General features: G+C 33.9%; 1 protein-coding gene and 1 long non-coding RNA gene across 2 annotated transcripts; both read left to right on the top strand.

The window, feature by feature from the left end:
* The first annotated feature begins 815 nt into the window (after positions 1 to 815).
* Positions 816 to 3107, top strand: LOC113341933. The gene is made up of 3 exons (XR_003356234.1): positions 816 to 1040; positions 1129 to 1242; positions 2702 to 3107. It is a non-coding gene; the product is annotated as an uncharacterized LOC113341933 (long non-coding RNA).
* Positions 3108 to 10709: 7602 nt separating this feature from the next.
* LOC113341915 lies at positions 10710 to 14459 on the top strand. The gene is made up of 7 exons (XM_026586622.1): positions 10710 to 10726; positions 11009 to 11564; positions 11803 to 12045; positions 12213 to 13267; positions 13349 to 13632; positions 13805 to 14155; positions 14272 to 14459. The coding sequence occupies exons 1-7, from the start codon at positions 10710 to 10712 to the stop codon at positions 14457 to 14459; spliced, it is 2694 nt and encodes an 897-aa protein (XP_026442407.1).
* The last annotated feature ends 3898 nt before the right edge of the window (positions 14460 to 18357 follow it).

Genomic DNA, 18357 nt, shown 5'->3' with positions numbered 1-18357 from the left:
CATTGCATGGGACAACAATGAAGTCTGGACGAATAGTCTGGCGCCGCATATCTTCGTTACCTATTAAGCTGACATATCTAGTGTATTTTTAAAAGCGATTTTATGGGATCATTTAAGTAGAGCGAAGCAATGTAGTTAATATCGGATATCGGTCATCTCGACCGGGACCGATACACTGGTACGAATTTATATCGGGGATATTATCGTTGAAATATCGGTATAATATCGGTTCTAGATTTAGAGACTATAATTTTATATTAAACATTTTCTCCACACATTTTCGGATAAGATATAATAGATAACATCAATTTTATCAAAAAAACAAAAGAGTAACTTTAGTAACTTGCTTCGAGAGCTACATGCACCTCTACTACCACCTGGAAGACTTTCTTCGCCAAAATTACCCTTAAACTTTATAGAAAACGACCAATACCGTCTCATATCGGGAAATGTAGGAAAATTTCGTATCGACCGATACGGCCGATATTTGACCGAAACGGCCGATATTCGACCAATACGGCCGATATTATCGGACGAATATCGTATCCCCGATATCCTTCTTATCGTATCGTTCTGGGCCGGTATCCGAAATATCCCCGATATATCGGCCGATACGGCCGATACTGACTACATTGGAGCGAAGGTCAAGAAAATTGACTATTTCAGGGAAAGGGGCGGGTAGAGTTCGAATTTTTGAAAAGGGGCAAAAATGTGCGAGTCTGACTCATTGTGACTCACCGATTTAACAAAACCCGTTTATCTCTAACCTACGCTCCCTGGTCGAGTTAGCCTATTTTTTTCACGGTTTTATCTTCATCTTCCCAACAAAGAAATAAAAACAGCAGACAAAAATCAGAGTGATAGTTAGGAATTTTCAGTAATACAGATCTCTTCGTTGTCGTGTTTGACTGATAGCTAGGGTTTGTGTGTTTGCTTGAGCTTATTTTGTTCGTGAAGGTAAGAAGAAGAAACCACAGACAAAAATAGAAGAACGATTGAAGATATCCATCGACGAATCGAAGCCATGGATCATGAAAACTGTAAATACATGAAACCCATTTCAATTCTAGATTGTTTTTCCGAAATTTAAGTTCGAATTTGATTAATTTTTGTTTCAAATTAAATTAGGGTTGGGGGATTTCTGGCATGGATTGAAGCTGGGTCTTTATGAAATTGGTTTTTTGTGCAACCATGAGGCAAGCCTCTAATCCGCAACAAGATGCCTAATTTGAGCAACTCAAGGTAAATCGTGGCTTCCTAGTTTCTTCTTATCACATCAGGAGTATCTCCAGCTTATTTAAGGAGCTCTTTTCGACTATAAGTATTCGAGTTTGGGTCTTTCTGCCATTTAGTGTAGGGTTCCTGCATTTGTTGCTCTTTTTACGAAGGAGAAACATCTAGTATGTCATCACCAAGTATTCACGATTATACTTCACACATGACTAGAACAACAAAAAATAAACATACTGTAGGTTCTTACCAAAGAAAAAAGATTCTCAATATTGACTTCATGGTTTAAAACAGAAAAATCTAGAAGAATAGAGAACTAGAGGAAGATGAAGAGAGTTTTTAATGGAAATTATCAGAGTCAATGGAGGAAACGGGACCAAACCTTAATATATTTAATTGCCAAATAACTAAATGTGTACTACATTATTTCAGTCGGTAACATGTACTAAATGTGTACTACTAAGAATATTCTCTATTCTTCATCGTTGCATCAGTTTGTTCTTTGATTGACTGGTTGATGTCATTCCTTGGACTGGGATATGCTTCTTTTTGCAGAAGTTGCCATGGTGAAGTGCATCTTAAACTTCCAGTGGTCAACAATTATAGAGTGAACTGATCAGGGTGGAAACTAGATGAGCCGTTCCTGGTTTTGGGTGTGTTTTAATTCCACATTGCAAAGAGATTTTCTTGTAACTAAAGGTAAAACAGGGAAATGAGCTATACCTAGGTACTATAAATTATGATAGGTACTATAAAATAAATTGGGTAACTGGATAACACGGTCTAATAAATTTAAATGAGTACGTTATTTTTGAAGGTACTATAAGTTATGACGGGTAACTCGGTTTGATGGTAGTATAAATTTGAAATACCAGTCTGGTGAATATATTTTTTTGGGGTACATTGTTTTAAGTTCCAACGGAATTGGTTTGTGCTTCATGTATATTTGTGCAACACGATTGATGAATGAGCATAAACTATAATACATAAAGTTCTAGACAGAGATCCAGAAGTCGTTTGAATCAAAGACAAGAAGGGCACTGGACTTCATATGGCTGTAAAAGATCAGGATATGTCTGTAGTAGAGGAGTTATTGATTGCCGATCTCTCTATATTGAATGCACGCGATAAGGGAAATGCTACTGTTCACATGGCTATTAGGAAATGTCGACCACATGTAGTTTTTGTCACTGTTCTATCTATATTGAGTTGGTGGTAACACGCCCTGTTCTTTGCAGAAGTTTTTTATTCTCCGTTCAGTTTTCTCAATTTATTTTATTTTTCCATTGGCTCTTAGTATTTTGTTTCTCCGATCTCCTAGTCTTGCTTTCATTTTTGTAACTGCTCATTATCAGGGATTTTCCGTTCTCAGGGTTGGTAGTTTATAAAGCTTGTTGTTTCTGACGTAGTGCACTCTAGTAAGGGTTCTAGATAAATTGACTTAAAGCGTTTTTTCTTTATGTGATTTCAGATAGTGTGCCTTCTACTTGGTTATTATCTGTTGATGTCAATGCCATCAATAATCAAAAGGAACTGCAATGGATTTAGCAGAAAAACTTGAACATGGAGAATCTGCATTTGAAATCAAGGAAGCTCTAACAGAAGCTGGTGCCAAGCATGCAAGAAATGTTGTTGTTCTCTTTGCTTCCATTCCTTTCATGGCTATATTCAGTTTGCCAGAGCAGTGCAATTTTTGTTTGCCATCACTTGATTCCGAAGGTTCAATTATTATCTACTACTGTATATTACCTTGGTTGGGGTTGAATTGTTGGATGCACTGATGAAGATTGAGATATGATCAATGATTTCATCAGTAAATAGCTGTGTTACAACGATACGCCTAAAAAAATAATCAGCCGTATCGATACGTATTTACACGGATACGCGTACTAATACTCCCAATACTTCAAGATACAACTCAGTTAGAAAACTTTGACTAAATATTAGAAAATTTAGATATTTTACTAGATTCTATTAGAAGTTTTAACTATATTGACAAAATATTAGTTCCGAATCTGTCCACTGATCTTGCTCTAGACTTTCTTCCTTATCCAGACTTTTTCTTTCTTCAGTGAGGTTAATCATACAGATTATATTTTAATAATGCAAACACATGTATGTATTTTGTTAAGTTTTTATCTTATACATAATATACTTATTTTAGACTACTGATCAATATTGAGTATGTCGTATCGCCGTATTTTAGTTTTTCAAGTTAGTGTATCATAGTAGCGTATTGGTATCTTGTATCCGATACCGTATCCGTATCGTTGCAACACAGGTAAATAGTGGTAGTCGGGTAGAAGTATGAGATTAGCTTTGTATCTTTTCTGTTGTAAATTTTATCAGTAATAGTGGTATGTAGTCGGGTACAAATATGAGATTAGCTTTGTATCTTTTCTGTTGTAATTTTTACAGGGGAAGGTAGTCAGGTAGAAGTATGAGATTAGCATTGTATCTTTTCTGTTGTAATTAGGATGGTCGTTTCTCCTTTCTACTCTGGATACGAATTGTTGCTTGGTGACGGGATTTCTCCAGAAACATATGAATTGGGCAAGAATGATGGAATCTACTTCTGCAATATGTTTAAATGGTTCAGCAACTCTACTTCAAGTTGAAAGTAATATCCTCCAATGGGTATGTCAACTATTACAAACTAACCTAACCAGATGAATTGACCTAACCTAATCAGGGGTAGTTAAGCTAACTCGACTAGGGAGGGTAGGTTAGAGATAAACGGGTTTTGTTAAATCGGTGAGTCACAACGAGTCCGACTCGCACATTTTTGCCCATTTTCAAACATTCTAACTCTACCCGCCCCTTTCCCTGAAATAATCGATTTTCTTGACCTTCGCTCATTTAAGTAATTTTCTTTGTTCCTTATTAGATTTTCTCTTCTTCTTTTTCGGGAGAAACAAATGTACTTTCTAGTTTTCCTCCGACTAAAACAGCAAGCTAAACGATCTTATTCCTTTGGTTGCTATTAGGGGCGGAGCTACACTGTGACTAGGGATAGCTTAAGCCAGTCCTAACAAGACAAAAAGCCATTTTTGCCATGGCCTTTTTTGAGTTGGGCCATAGTATGTGTATGAATGTTATGCTTAAGTCAGGTCTAAGAGAGGCTGCCCACCCCATAACCAATGTCTAGCTCCGCTACTGTTTGCTACAACATCAATCAACATAATTTCGTGATTTTGTACTGGTTCATCACGGGAACTAGCTAGCTAATGATGTTAACGAGTTTTCAATGTTCAAATTAGAGCATGCACCTTTTTGCATGCAGCCTTCTTACGGTTTGTGTTTCTTATCTTTATTTTGAAAATTAATTCGTGTTTTTGTTAGTTTGCTTGTTAATCTGACTAGGGTAAAGCTCTTGACCTTCTGGTTAACTTTAATGATCCTTCATTATTGTTATCGAATCTTTTAAAGTGTTTATTGCTAGTAAAAAGATTTTAAATAAGCAAAAAGAAACCTTTGAGTCATGGTCAATCATCATTGTTTGACCAATAGAAAATATAATACAATCTAACCTCGGTAAATGAATACCTTTAGGACCACGAAAAAATATTTGTTTGGCGGGGTTATTTATTTATCGATAAATCAATAAAATATTTATTTACCGATAAACGAATATTTATTCATTTAGACAATATTTTCTTAATTAAGAAGTAAAATTGTGTAAGAGAAGATGTACAAATGTATCTAGAGGGTATTGGTCAAAATTCTTGCCCCCTGCACAACATCTAAAATTCAACCATGTGATGGAGGGATTATTTGAGCATTCAAAGTTCATTATCGGCATCGTCTTTATTCTAGCATCTTGCAAAGCCTTGAAATTGACCTACCAAATCTTGAAAATATTAACATTTTGGATGCTATTAATTTTGTTACTAGGCTTGCAGATTCGATGTGACGGCAAAAACAATTGCGAATTATTTCTGTCATTGTAAGATTTTGTCTGAAGATATTGATGTTACCGAACCAGAAATGGCCAATTAGTATATCCAAGGATTAACTGGTGTCATTTTTAATTTACGTTATATAAATGTGATGGATGTCGAACATCTTTTAAAATCCTAACGAGAATGATGCAGTTATAGATCTCCAGCAGACGAAGAAATTATTGAGTCAGTAATGAATGAGGAGAATGATCCTGAACCAAATGATAGTAGCGTCGTACTGAATGTGTCATCTAAAGATGTATTTCAAGCGATGGTCACTTTTAAAAATCACTTGCTACAAAACGAAGAAAATATTCAAGAAATTGTGCAAGCATTGCATAAAATTAAAGATGCGGTGCATTTTGGTTTGGGTGGAAGAAAAAACAATCAACCAAAGATGATTTTTTTTTTGAATTTATTTCTACATATATTTTTATGTAAAATTTATTGATTATGTATTTTGGTTTATTCTTGTATATGTTTTTCATATATAATTTAATGATTATTCGTTTATATTTTCATAGGACCTTTAAGGGTTCAATTATTTTTACTCTTTAATGATTAAGCGAGGTTATTTATTTATCATCTTGGCCCAAGTCAAGACCGGAAAAATTATTCGTTTGGCGAGGTTATTCATTTATCCAACATTCGTTTATCAAGGTTGGACTGTATACAGTAGTAATTCCATTTGGTTTTTTTTTTTTTTGATAATCAAACCACAAGTATTTCATTCCATAAAAGAAACGTTTACATGATGGTTTTCAAGACAGATAAGTACATCAAAAACGATAAAACAATTACGAGTAAGATGCAATGCGCAAATAAATCGCGAAGAGAAAGAGCGATCTACAACAACGACAACACCCAATTCGTGTACATAGAGACTGGAGAAGGAATGATATTCGAAATTATAATTCGACCATTTTGATTTGTTTTCTTCTTTGAAAAGAGGTGCTCCTATGAGAAAGGAGTAATTTGTCCAAAAAATCTTCATGTATAGCGAATAACCCGGAAAATCTAGATCTATTTTTTTGATGAAAACTTGATCTTAGCCGCGTTAAATCGCCGATGTACTTGTATCTCGATAACGAATCACGAACAAATCTAAGGAAAGAAACACTATGAAAGTGTAAAGAGAATCGCCCTAATAACGAAAAATAAAATAGAATCGCCATTTGGTTTGAACAAAAGATTCCTAACAGTCAATGGGAAGTTATTAGTTTTACCTACACAATGAAATGAATTAATTAGAGTTGATCTTTTTATCCATCTCTCAACCAAATCTATGCTTAAAAAAAACAACCCAAATCTTCTAATCACTCGTCAGAGCCGGCCCTGGGCCAAGTTTGTCAAGACTTTGTGTTGGACAACACAGCATTTTAGGACAACAAAATAGGTACTCTCTCCGTCTTTAATTAACACTCCTAATTGATTTTGTCAAAATATTAAGGAAATCCTATAAAATGTCATGACTAATCCTTGACTAGCTCTATTTAACGTTATGTTATTACCAAAACTAAAATTAGGTTGGGTTTGGTAATGTTTTTTTTTTTTTTCAAAAGCACTTTGAAAACCTATATATGTCAATAAATTTTGAAGTTGGTGTTTGGTAAAAAAAAATCAAAGTGCTTTTTATCCAAAGCACTTCCCAAATTCCTCAATTTTTAAAAGCTGGGGAGGAGGAGCTTTTAAAAGCTACAAAAGCATAAGCTTTGGTCCCACCCAAATTTAATGCTTGATTTATCCTTTTTGTCCCTATTTTATTTTGTAAATGACAAAAATTACCCTTAAATATACATACAATCAATTTTTTATTTCTTATATTTTATTCTTTAAATATTATTATGTTTTATTTTCAAACTATTTTATAATACCGTTTCATTTAATTTGCCAAAAATAAAAATAAAAACAAATTACTTAATTTTAGTTTGATTTTTTATTTGAATATATATATATATATATATTAAAAATTGGTTAAGTAAAATATTTTTTTTTAACAATCATAATAATAGTAACAACTAGTAAACTTAATATTTTCATATGTTTATATTTAATAGTAAAAAAATTAATTATTTTTAAACCCAAGAAAATTGAATAAAACTATTTTCAGAGATATGTCTGGTTTTGTCATTTTCCACAACAATAATGGTAGAATCTGATACTTTACCAAGCACACTTTGATTGCTTTCTTAACCGACCGTAGAAATTTTATTTTACCAAACGTCTAACTTCTTTTTTCTCACAGCACAGCACAGCAACGCACATCAGAAAAGTGCTTTTATAAAAGCTGCAACAATACCAAACTAAGCCTTAATATATTAAAATTATAAATTGATAGTATTATTATTTTACGAAATATTTTAAGAAAATAAAAACAAACTTATACTGCTTTTATTATTGAATCCACAAATAAATAGAAGTTTTATTAGGAATTTTATAACCATTTGTAAATGTTTTCATTCAAAAAAGGAATGACGATTAATACAAAGATATTGAATAAAAATTTTCCTCATATATGGTGATAATATTTAAGATTTTGAATTAAATTTATATTAAAAATGATTTTATGATTATAAAAAATAAAAGTTATTTTTGATAGTTTAAGGAAAAAATATATCTGTAAACAGAACGGACAGATAAAAAAAGACAGACCAAAGTAGAAATTTGGATAGATAAAAAAAACAGAGGAAGTATATTTCAAAGGAGCTTTGAACAAATATCTTTCCGTATCATTACTGCTTATAAATAGGAAATAGTTTATCTCTTGTAATCCTAACTATTTGTTGCTGCCCTATTTCTCGCTGCTTTTAGTTATCTGCTTTGTATCATCTTTTAATTTCTACACTCTTTTTTGATAGTTATGGGTTTCTGAAAAGCATTTCAAACTAGGGTATTTCTTTTTGTGTCTAATTTTAGGCATTTCTCACTGGTCTTTGGGTCTAATTTATTCTGTGTTTTTGATATTTTAAAGACATTTATGGTCGAAAGACTTGAATTGTTGGTGGTTCGGATGAATTTGTGAAGACATAATTTCATGTTGATCTACAAATTTTAATTTGATTTGTTTGGAATCATTTGTGTTAGATTGATCTGTGTTGCTTCAAGTACTTTGTACACTGCTTCAAGTACTCTGGCACCATAATATGAAACTACTGAGTACAAACACCAAACACCGGCTGATGGAGACGTACTACCGATGGGAAAACAACATAGATTTTTCCTCGGGGCAGCAAAATCTCAGGGCCGGCCCTGTTGCCCGTAGCAATACCCGTAGCAATACTTAATGAAATCATGGAACTTTTAGCCCTTTCTGACTAAGAGAAAACAGATAATGTACAAGGTTTTTAATCGTTCATCTTGATTTAAATGTTGTAAAATGAACTGTATCCTGATGTTCTTTTCAACCTAGCTACATTATACTCCATCAAAATAAAGCTAGCAAGATGTTTGGTATTGTAAATGAAAATGAAATTGGGTCCAAGGTTACATGCGTGAGGAAGACCAACTAACCAGTGGCGAAGTCGGGAACGATGGCCGTTTATTCTGCCACAAAGATGGAGAATCAGCCTCACATTTAATGTTTCAATTCCCAACAGTAACAAGCTTCGGGTTCCAAAAAGTGAAGAGAGAGAATGTCCGGGTTTTTCGCAGAAGCAATGGTTGGAGGATCGTCTTCGCAACAACATGAGGTTTTTGGATTCAGATCAGCAAGGTAAGCAAGGTTTTCAGGGTTCTTCAAGGTTTCAGGTGGGGAAAAGAGTTGGGTAACATTTGTTGGAGGAAATAATGTTTCAAGTAAGACATTTATGGAGACTGAAAGTTCAAATCCATTAGAGAGTGGAGAAGGATGGCAAGTTGTTAACAATAAGAAGAGAGGCGTTTCTGAATCTTATGCTCAGCAAGAGGTGGTTATTGATTGTTCTTTCAAATCTTTTGCTCTTTCCCACAAATCTGGTGGTGTTTTATTCGAATAAAAAACAAGGAACACTAAAAAGATCATTCATGTTCTTATCAGTTATGAAGGTGTGATTTGGATGAAAAATATCTTGAAGAAGGAATCTAAGAAAAGTTTCTATGGCAGTTGGTACTGGATTTTCCACAGGGGAGATGAGCATATTCTGTTCTCTCGTAAAAAAAAATAGATTTGGAGAATTCTTCCGAGCTATAGTTTCTTGTGAAGGAATCAAACAATCAATGTGTTTACCAATAGAAGAAGGAGAAACTAGATGGATGCGTTTTGTGAATGGTTTTACCAGTATTACTTCTAAGAAAATCACTGTGTCTTCAAGGTCAGTCTCTCCACAATAGAAAGTGCAGCCAGTCAATCAGCATGTTCATCAAGCAGTTTCTCTACAACAGAAAGTGCAGCCAGTCAATCAGCATGTTCATCAATCAGTTTCTTCTACACTTCCTTCTAGTCATATTCATGACTGGTCTCAAGCAGTGATAATTGAAACCTCTAATTCAGTTGTTTCTTGGAATACTATAGGTCTAGACATTGCCAACAGATTTCATATTGATACTGGGTTTGATATTTATCCTTTTGATCTTAACAAAGCTTTTTTCTTTGCTTCCTCTAAAGTTAAATATGTTATGGTCACCAATGAAATTTGGAATTGTGATGATATCTCTATTCGTATACTGCCATGGTGGAATGCTTCTAAATCAGTAGCTCTGGCGGAATTAAATTCTGAAGGTTCATGGATAAAATTACGTGGGGTGCCTTTTAATCTTTGGGGTCAAGATTTTTACAATGATTTTTGTTTAAGATTTGGAGGTCTTTTAGAAGTTCATTCATCCACACTCAATTGGGAAGATGCTTCTGCTATTCGTCTTAAAGTTCGAAGTTTTGATGGAGTCTATTCTTCAATTTTATGTCATTTTGGAGGATATTCCTTTCCTGTTAGAGTTGCTTCACTTCAATTCTACAATGGTGAGATTGATAGTTCCAGTAAGAAGATCCGTGTTCAACATCTTAATTTGGCAATAGCTGAGTTACCAAATAAAGAGTCAACCAAGAATATTTCACTTAATGTCAATTGGTCGAAGATTTCTCAGTCAATATTAAAACCTATTGATTCACGGAGAAGAGACTTATTCAAGAAGCTTTCAGATATTAAAAAAGGAAAGTCAGCCACTAATTCCGCCGAAAATTCAAAATCAAATTCCACTGCTAATTCAAATTTAAATTTGAATTCTACTGGGTCGAATTCTGGAGCTTCTTCAAAAAGCCCAAAAGAAATTATGGGCCATGTTTCTGAAAACCATTCAAAAAGTGCTTCTTTTAATTCAAATGTTGACCCGGCCGATTCAAATTCAAACTTGAGTTTGAATAAGTTATCCACAACGGTCATAACACCGATATTTCAAGATGAGGACGATGTAAACGAGCATTGAAAACAGCAGTCTCTATTCCTTACCTTCAGATGTTAGATAATGAAGGAGTTTACTCAATTCCTGATGATTCTACATCGACTCCAGTTATAAACAAGGCAAAACATATTGTTGATTTTAGTTTTTCTGGAATACAACAGAAAAATGGAGCACTCTCAAAGGTAAAGTAGATCCAACTATCAGAAAAGATTTTGAATCAGTCTTATTTCAAATGATTTCTATTTGCCCTAATCTTGGTGTTTATTTCAAAGGATCAAAAACAAAAATTGATAATGCAATGATTGATCAATTCAAATTGCATCTTCTTAATTTTGACATGGAGAATATGAAAACCTGCTAGAGGTGGATATGTCTGGTGTATTCTTTTCCTTATTTGAATCATAATCCAATAACTCAAAATTTCAAGTTTAATGGGTTCTAAAATTATTTTTTTGGAACATTAGAGGTCTTAATGATCTACGTAGAAGAGACATTGTGAAGCAAAAGATCAAAGATTGGAAACCATATATTATTCTTCTTCAAGAAACTAAAATTCAACAATGTAATGATCTTATTGTTTGGAAATGTTGGAGCAAAAAGTCTGTGCAATGGCTAGATTCTCCTTCACAAGGAAGCTCAGGTGGTAATCTTTGTTTGTGGGATTCAGATAAAATTGAAGTGTTGGATTCTCTTATTGTCCCTTATTCCATCAGTCTTCACTGTGAAAATGTTGAGAACTCTTTCGAATGTATATTCACTGGTGTTTATGCATCATGTGCTTCTAATTCTGATGAAGTAAAATTGTTTTGGAGAGACATAAAAGAAGTCAGATGTTTTTGGGATTACCCATGGGTTATTGGTGGAGATTTTAATGAAATAAGATATACTCATGAGAGATCTTCTGGAGGTGAAGTTACTGCAAGAATGAGGAGGTTTAATAATTTTATTTCTAAACACCACTTAATTGATTTACCCCTTCTTGGAGCAACATTCACTTGGACAAATAATCAGGCTAATTATGTTAGAAGTAGAATTAATAGGCTACTAATTTCTGCTTCTTAGGAACTCATGTATCCTCAAGTTATTCAACAATCTCTTCCTAGACCTTGTTCTGATCATAATACAACTGCTCTACTTTGTGAGGGTGTGAAGCATGGTCCCCATCCATTCCGCTGTGAGTATTTTTGGCTTTCTCACCCCAATTTCATTTCTATTGTTAAAGATTTGTGGTGTTATTTTGATGTTTATGGTAGTGCAGGCTTTGTTTTTTTGCAAGAAATTACAGCTTCTTAAAGTAAAGTTGAAAGAATGGAGAAAACTGGAATTTGGGGATGTAGATAGAAGATTGGAGGAGTTAGAAAACATCTTTGTGAATTTAGATGCTGAGGAAAATGCTAACAATGGTATTAGTCAAGATAAATGGGAGGAGAGGATCAAAGCCAGGCAAGAGTATTGTAAGCTCACAATTACTGGAGCAGAAAAATGGAGAAGCAGATCAAGAGTAAACCATATAAAAGGCTTTGAAAACAACACCAAATATTTCCATAGAATAACAAATGATAGAAGGAGGAGAAGTTATATTGGCACAATCAAGGTAAATGGCATTCTAACTTCAGATGAGAATGAGATTAAAAATGGAATAGTATCTTTCTTTCAAAAAAATTTCAGACTCAAAGCTATAGAACTGTTACTATGGAGGGCATGGATTTTTCTAGTGATGACATGAGTTTATGGCTGGAAAGAGATATTGATAAAGAAGAATGTGTTTCTGCTATCAAATCACTTGGTCAAAACAAAGCTCCAAGGACAGATGGTTTTCCCACCAGCTTCTATAAATTATGTTGGGAAGTTCTCAAAGAAGATTTTATGAAAGTTGTTAAGGAATTGCAGCATAATAACTTTCTTGATTGGAGATTACAAAACACCTTTATTGCATTAATTCCCAAAAAGAATATTATTGAGGAGATTAAAGATCTTAGACCTATAAGTTTGGTTAATGGTGCATACAAGATTGTTTCAAAGATTCTTGCTGAGAGGTTCAAGCAGTGCCTTCCTCATATCATTTCTCCAAATCAAACAACTTTTATCAAAAAAATGCAATTTCTTGATGGTGTTCTAATTGCTAATGAGTTGATTGATTTAAGAATAAGAAGTGGTAAACCAGGTATTCTCTACAAAATTTACTTTGAAAAAACTTTTGATCATGTAAATTGGGATTTTCTTGATGAAATTCTGTCTCTTATGGGTTTTGGCACTAAGTGGAGAACTTGGATTAGAAGGTGGGTTGAATTTGCAAAATTCTATGTTCTTGTAAATGGAAGTGTTGCAGGTTATTTCAAAATCAAGAAGGGTATAAGGCAAGGAGACCCAATTTCTCCCTTCTTATTTCTTCTTGTAGGTGAGGCTCTCAATTTCATGATCAAGCAAGCTCAAGAACAAGGCATTCTCACAGGTTTTCAAGTCAAGCCAGATGTTAAGATTGTAAGCCACCTACAATTTGCAGATGACACCTTAATCTTCTTAGATGCTGATGTGGAGCAGGTTAGAAATCTTAGATTGGTTTTATTGTCATTTGAAATCCTTACTGGCTTGAAGATCAATTTTTCCAAAAGTCAAATATATGGTGTTGGTTATGATGGTGATCTCTCAATTTTCTCTTCTATATTGGGCTATTATCATGGTTCCCTTCCTACTTGTTATCTTGGTCTTCCTCTTGGTGACAAGTGTGGTGGCATTGCTAAATGACAATAAAGGTAGAAAGGTAGAAAGAAAATACATCCAGTTAAATGGAATGCTCTTTGCAGGAAAAAGAAATTTGGTGGTCTTGGTATTAAAAATCTACAGTTATTCAATAAAGATTTACTCTCAAAGTGGTCATGGATATTTGCAGTTGAAGATAACCCACTCTGGAAGTCTATTGTGGTTGAAAAATATGGTTTTGGTGTAGTGGATTGGGTCTCTAAGAATCCTAAATGCTCTTATGGTCATTCAGTTTGGAGAGGAATTATGAAACATAATGCAGCTTTCTCAAAACATGTGAAGTTCAAAGTTAACAATGGCATTCATGTCAGATTTTGGGATGACAACTGTCTCTATTATTCTCCAATCAAGGCATGTTATCCAAATATTTATGCAGCCTCAAGATAAAAAAGTTATTCAGTTGTTGAAGTAGGAGGTCAGGTGGGTAATATAGTGTCTTGGAATTTGCTTCTCCCTAATAGAGTCAATGAAGATGTAAAGCTGGAACTTGCCTTGCTCAGTGCTGATCTGGTTTCTTTCAAAATTTAATCTTGATTCTGATGATGAGCTGCAATGGGGATTAACAAAGAATGCTAAATTTTTAGTTAAGTCTCTTTATGACAAACTGATTATGGAGGAGAACCCTGATCCAATAGACACTGTTTTTGCTCATATATGGAAACTTAATTGTCCACCAAAGACAAGTTTCTTTCTTTGGCTCATTGCTCATAAGAGATTGTCAACTAGAGATTTCTTAATCAGGAGAGGTGTGAATGTGCCAGCAGATTGCTTATTCTGTGATGAAGTTGAATCTTGCTCTCACTTGCTTCTTCATTGCAATTTTGCTAGAAAAATTTGGGAGGAATTCTTTAGTAAGCTGAATTGGTTTTTTTCTATGCCTATGAATTCCATTGAAGTCTTACACACTTGAAGATTGCTGCAATACAGTAAAGCTAGTACTATAGTCTGGACTTAATTCCTGCTGCAGATTTTTGGTGCATCTCGAAAGAGAGGAATGCCAAGGTCTTCACTGACAAGAGAAGTACTGCAAGAATAGTAGTCAAGAAAGCAATCTACTGCCTTTTTACTTGGGCTCTTGCCATAAAGGATTTTGAGTCTCTTAACTGCTCTGATGTTATGAAAGACTGGAACAAACTTTACTTTGATCCTCACTAAGTTTGTAGCCTGTTACTCTCTTAGCTTGAGTTTTTTTTTTTTCCTTTTCTTTCTCTTTGTAACAACTTAGGATGGTATAACCTTTATACCCTCTCTTTTTTGATCTATCCAATCTCTTCTTTATCGAAAAAAAAAAAAACAGTAACAAGCTTCCGGGATTACTTTAACTAGTATATTCGAATGGATTGGGTGATGCCGAATTGTATGGATTTAATCATCAAGGTATGGAAGGTCAAAAACTTATCTACCATTCACAATGTTTCATGGTATCTTCTCCTAGCTGCCATCACTTTGACGGTGTGCAATTTCATGAACAATTTAATCTTCTACGGAACTAAGTTCGAGCAGGTCAAGTTATTAAACAGATCAAAGCTCAATGCTACTACTGGTGTCAAAATATGGAGACACTTAATGGAATTTCGCTGGATAATGTTGTTTCGAATTGGGCTCAAATTCTCAATTAAGTATTACTCCTATTACACTATTCCCTCCATATCTAAATAGATGATTTAGTTGAAGTTTGCACAATTTTTAAGATAAAGAGGAGACGAGAGTATCTTTAAGTATTTTTCACAATTACATCCTTATGGATAATTACTAGTAAAATTTAGAAATGATTTATCTCTTAAACTATACCACGGATATTCGTAACTTTATACCATTAAAAAGCATTCTAAAACACCTATTTAACGAATATAAACATAGTTATCAAATCATACATGTTTCTTATACTAATAGTAATCAATTAAAATGATAGTTTCAGATATATCTATTTGGTTAGTAATATAATTCATTTATTAGTGGGATAAAATTTGAAATAAATAGACCATCTATTTAGGGACTGAGGGAATATTAGCTTAGCTAGATAGCAAGAATGCAACCTTATTTTCCAACTTTGGATGTTTCTTTTTTTAGACAAAACATATATGATCATCAGCTTTGACTTTAACTTTATTTTCTGGTGGACGACCTCACTTTTATTTTACGACTCAAACAACCATTAACCATTTATGTATGGAGGTAGTGTTATTCACCATTCTTTAGCTAATATTATCTTCGTTTCAAGAAAAGAATTACTATATTTTTTTCATTTTGCCTAAAAGATAGGCCAAATTCAAAAAGTTATAGTAACATTTTTTTAGAAACAAAGAATTTGATCGCATGATAAGGGATATTTTGATTTTGGATCACATAAAAATGATCAGAATTGTGTTTGGATCACCATAAAATTTTAATTAGAGTTTGGATCATAACACTGTCATTGACCATCTTAACCGGTACCAAAATAATTTTTATTTTAACATAATTTAAGAGAATTTACAAGTTACAACTACCAGTGACGGATCTATCTATCTAAAGTCAAAGGGACAACTGCCTCCCATGGCTTTAGTAAAACAAATTGTCCTCTGAAGTACAATTATGACTCCAATTACCTGACAACTACCATGCACCAGCAAGTATACGTGAAATGAATATTTCAAGTTAAAGCTACATTTTGAGCGTTTATATTACTGTCTTCTTTATGGGTAGGTAACGAAAATTTAACCCTTATCCATACCCAAATGAGATGAACATACACGAGGATTGAAAATGCATAATTAAACATGCGGATCATCTTACATAAAGCTATTTATGTAAAAACTTTTTGAATTCAAGACCCAATTCTATTCTCTAATCATTTGTAATATGTGTTTAAAGAAAAAAAAGTGTACAAATTAGTCCACCAGGTATAACATGCGAACATTTAAATATCGATAATGATCTATACAATTATGACGCACCATTAAGATCCATTGAACTTCATATTCCATTAGGTTGTGTCTAATTTCTCTCATTTTGATATAGTGTCCCTTTTTCCCTTTTGTGTTGCAAACGAGTCTTAAATCACATTTTAAAAAGTGAGTAGTTCTGGACATACCGTCCAAAAAACTCTCCCAAAACCTTCATGTGAGAGAGATCAGTCGGATCTACACTTGGGAATTAGCAGGGGGTCATTCATGGGTGAGTTGCGTCCATCCTTTGTGTCTTAATGATTTCGGGGGAGATTTGGGAACGGTCTGTTTAGAATTTTTGCAAAAAAAAAAATAGTCACTGAGGAATGATTTCTCTATCTTCATCCATAATTTCGTGCGGTGAGTTGAATCAGCTAAAACAATGTGATGACATACAATTTACTAGAGAAAGTTAAGAAATCAATCATGTCTTTATATCTCATTCCAGCTGCCTGGGTTCAACGCAAAACAAAATAATCTAATGGGGTAGGTGATAGAAACATTTTTGTGTCTGATATAATCTCAATTGTATATATTGTTAGTGCTCGATTTTGTATTTATTTTGGCTTTTTATGTCTTTGTAGGTGTTGTTGGAAAAATAAGATTTTGCGGCGAAATTGGCTCGAAAAGTGTTTTTTGCGTTCATGGGAGGACATTTGCTATTCGGACCCTCACTTTGGATAAGGGGTAACCTAATTACTAAGGGACATCCCATTTCCAGGCATCTGCTAATCGCACCCCTACTCTGGATAAGGGGCAACCATCTTCAACATTAAAAAATCAGGTTTTGGCGGGAAAAAAAGTGTAGTTAAAGAGCAGTTTTGGCAATCATGATTTGGAGGAGTTTGAGGTCGATTAAACCTCTGATTTTCATAGGATAGACTCCTTATGGGTCTAGGAATCTGATATGGGTGTTTAAATCGATTAGATTGGGCTCAAACGACGGATTTTTCTCACAACAAGAAAATATGGAAAGTCACGTGTGTGACCTGTTTTAGGGAATTTTAGAGTGATTAAAACGCTGTAAACCTTCTCAAAGATTTGTATCTATCTAAGGAAGAGTTTAGAATAAAAAGGAAAGCTCAGAAACGCGTAGAAACCCTAAAACAAGAAATTGTCGCAACTTGGCCGTGAAGAGAAGGAAAGAGATTTTGGAAGATTTGGGAGATATTTAACCGATATTTTTGATATAAATAGATGTCTTGGATCATATAGAAGATGTGTCGAGAGTTTGGGAACCTAAGGAGAGCCAGAGAATAAGAAATCAGAGCTTTACCAAACTCTGTTTCTGCTGCTGCTGCTGTTGAAGAAGAAGAACAGCTGAAGAACATTGACCCTCGGTAGACAGTCGCAGAAAAGTGTCGATGTTTAACAGCTGAAGAACGTTAAGCTGTTCAGGGCACTCTTATTTCAGGGCAGTCTTAAATCAGCGACAAAGCAACAGTTTTTATGTAACATCTGTTTTGCAACACCAATACACTGTTGCAAACAGTCTGTGTTATTACTTTTCACTCTTTTAATCATCTTTTGAGCAACAAACACATATTTTGAGATCATGATTAATATGAGGAGCTAAACCCCAACACTGGGATGACGGAGGAAGCCATATTTCATACGTGTGGTAATTATATTTAATTCTTTTTATGACTTTTTGCATTAATTTAATCGTTTTATGAATTATCTTAATTAGTTGTGAAGTCGCATGATGATGTATGCTTGGTCTAAGTGCTTTTGATGCATCATGCTAGTGATTTACAGTTAATCTTTTTAAAATCTACCCTGGCAAAGAATTAGAATCAATAAACAAGAGCTGTAATTGTCTAAGAATTGATTTTTGAACCACATGGTATGAGGTTTGGTGGAATCCTGAGTCTCAGTAATATCTCGACATTGTGACAAACCTTGTGTATATATTTTCTTTATTTTATTGTTTTCTATTATTAAGTCTGAAATTGAGTCTACACAAGTCCGAGTTGAACGAACTTTATTTACCACTTTCAAAACTACATCAATTTTTGGCGCCGCCGACGCGGATTTGTATTTAGATCTGTTTTAGGTTTATTTTTATTTTTATTATTTTTTGTTCTTTTTTACTCGTTTTGGTATTTTTCGATTCTTTTCAGATT

Source organism: Papaver somniferum, unplaced genomic scaffold (genome assembly GCF_003573695.1).
Source record: "Papaver somniferum cultivar HN1 unplaced genomic scaffold, ASM357369v1 unplaced-scaffold_32, whole genome shotgun sequence".
Classification (NCBI taxonomy): Eukaryota; Viridiplantae; Streptophyta; class Magnoliopsida; order Ranunculales; family Papaveraceae; genus Papaver; species Papaver somniferum.
This window is presented reverse-complemented; position numbering and strand designations above follow the sequence as displayed.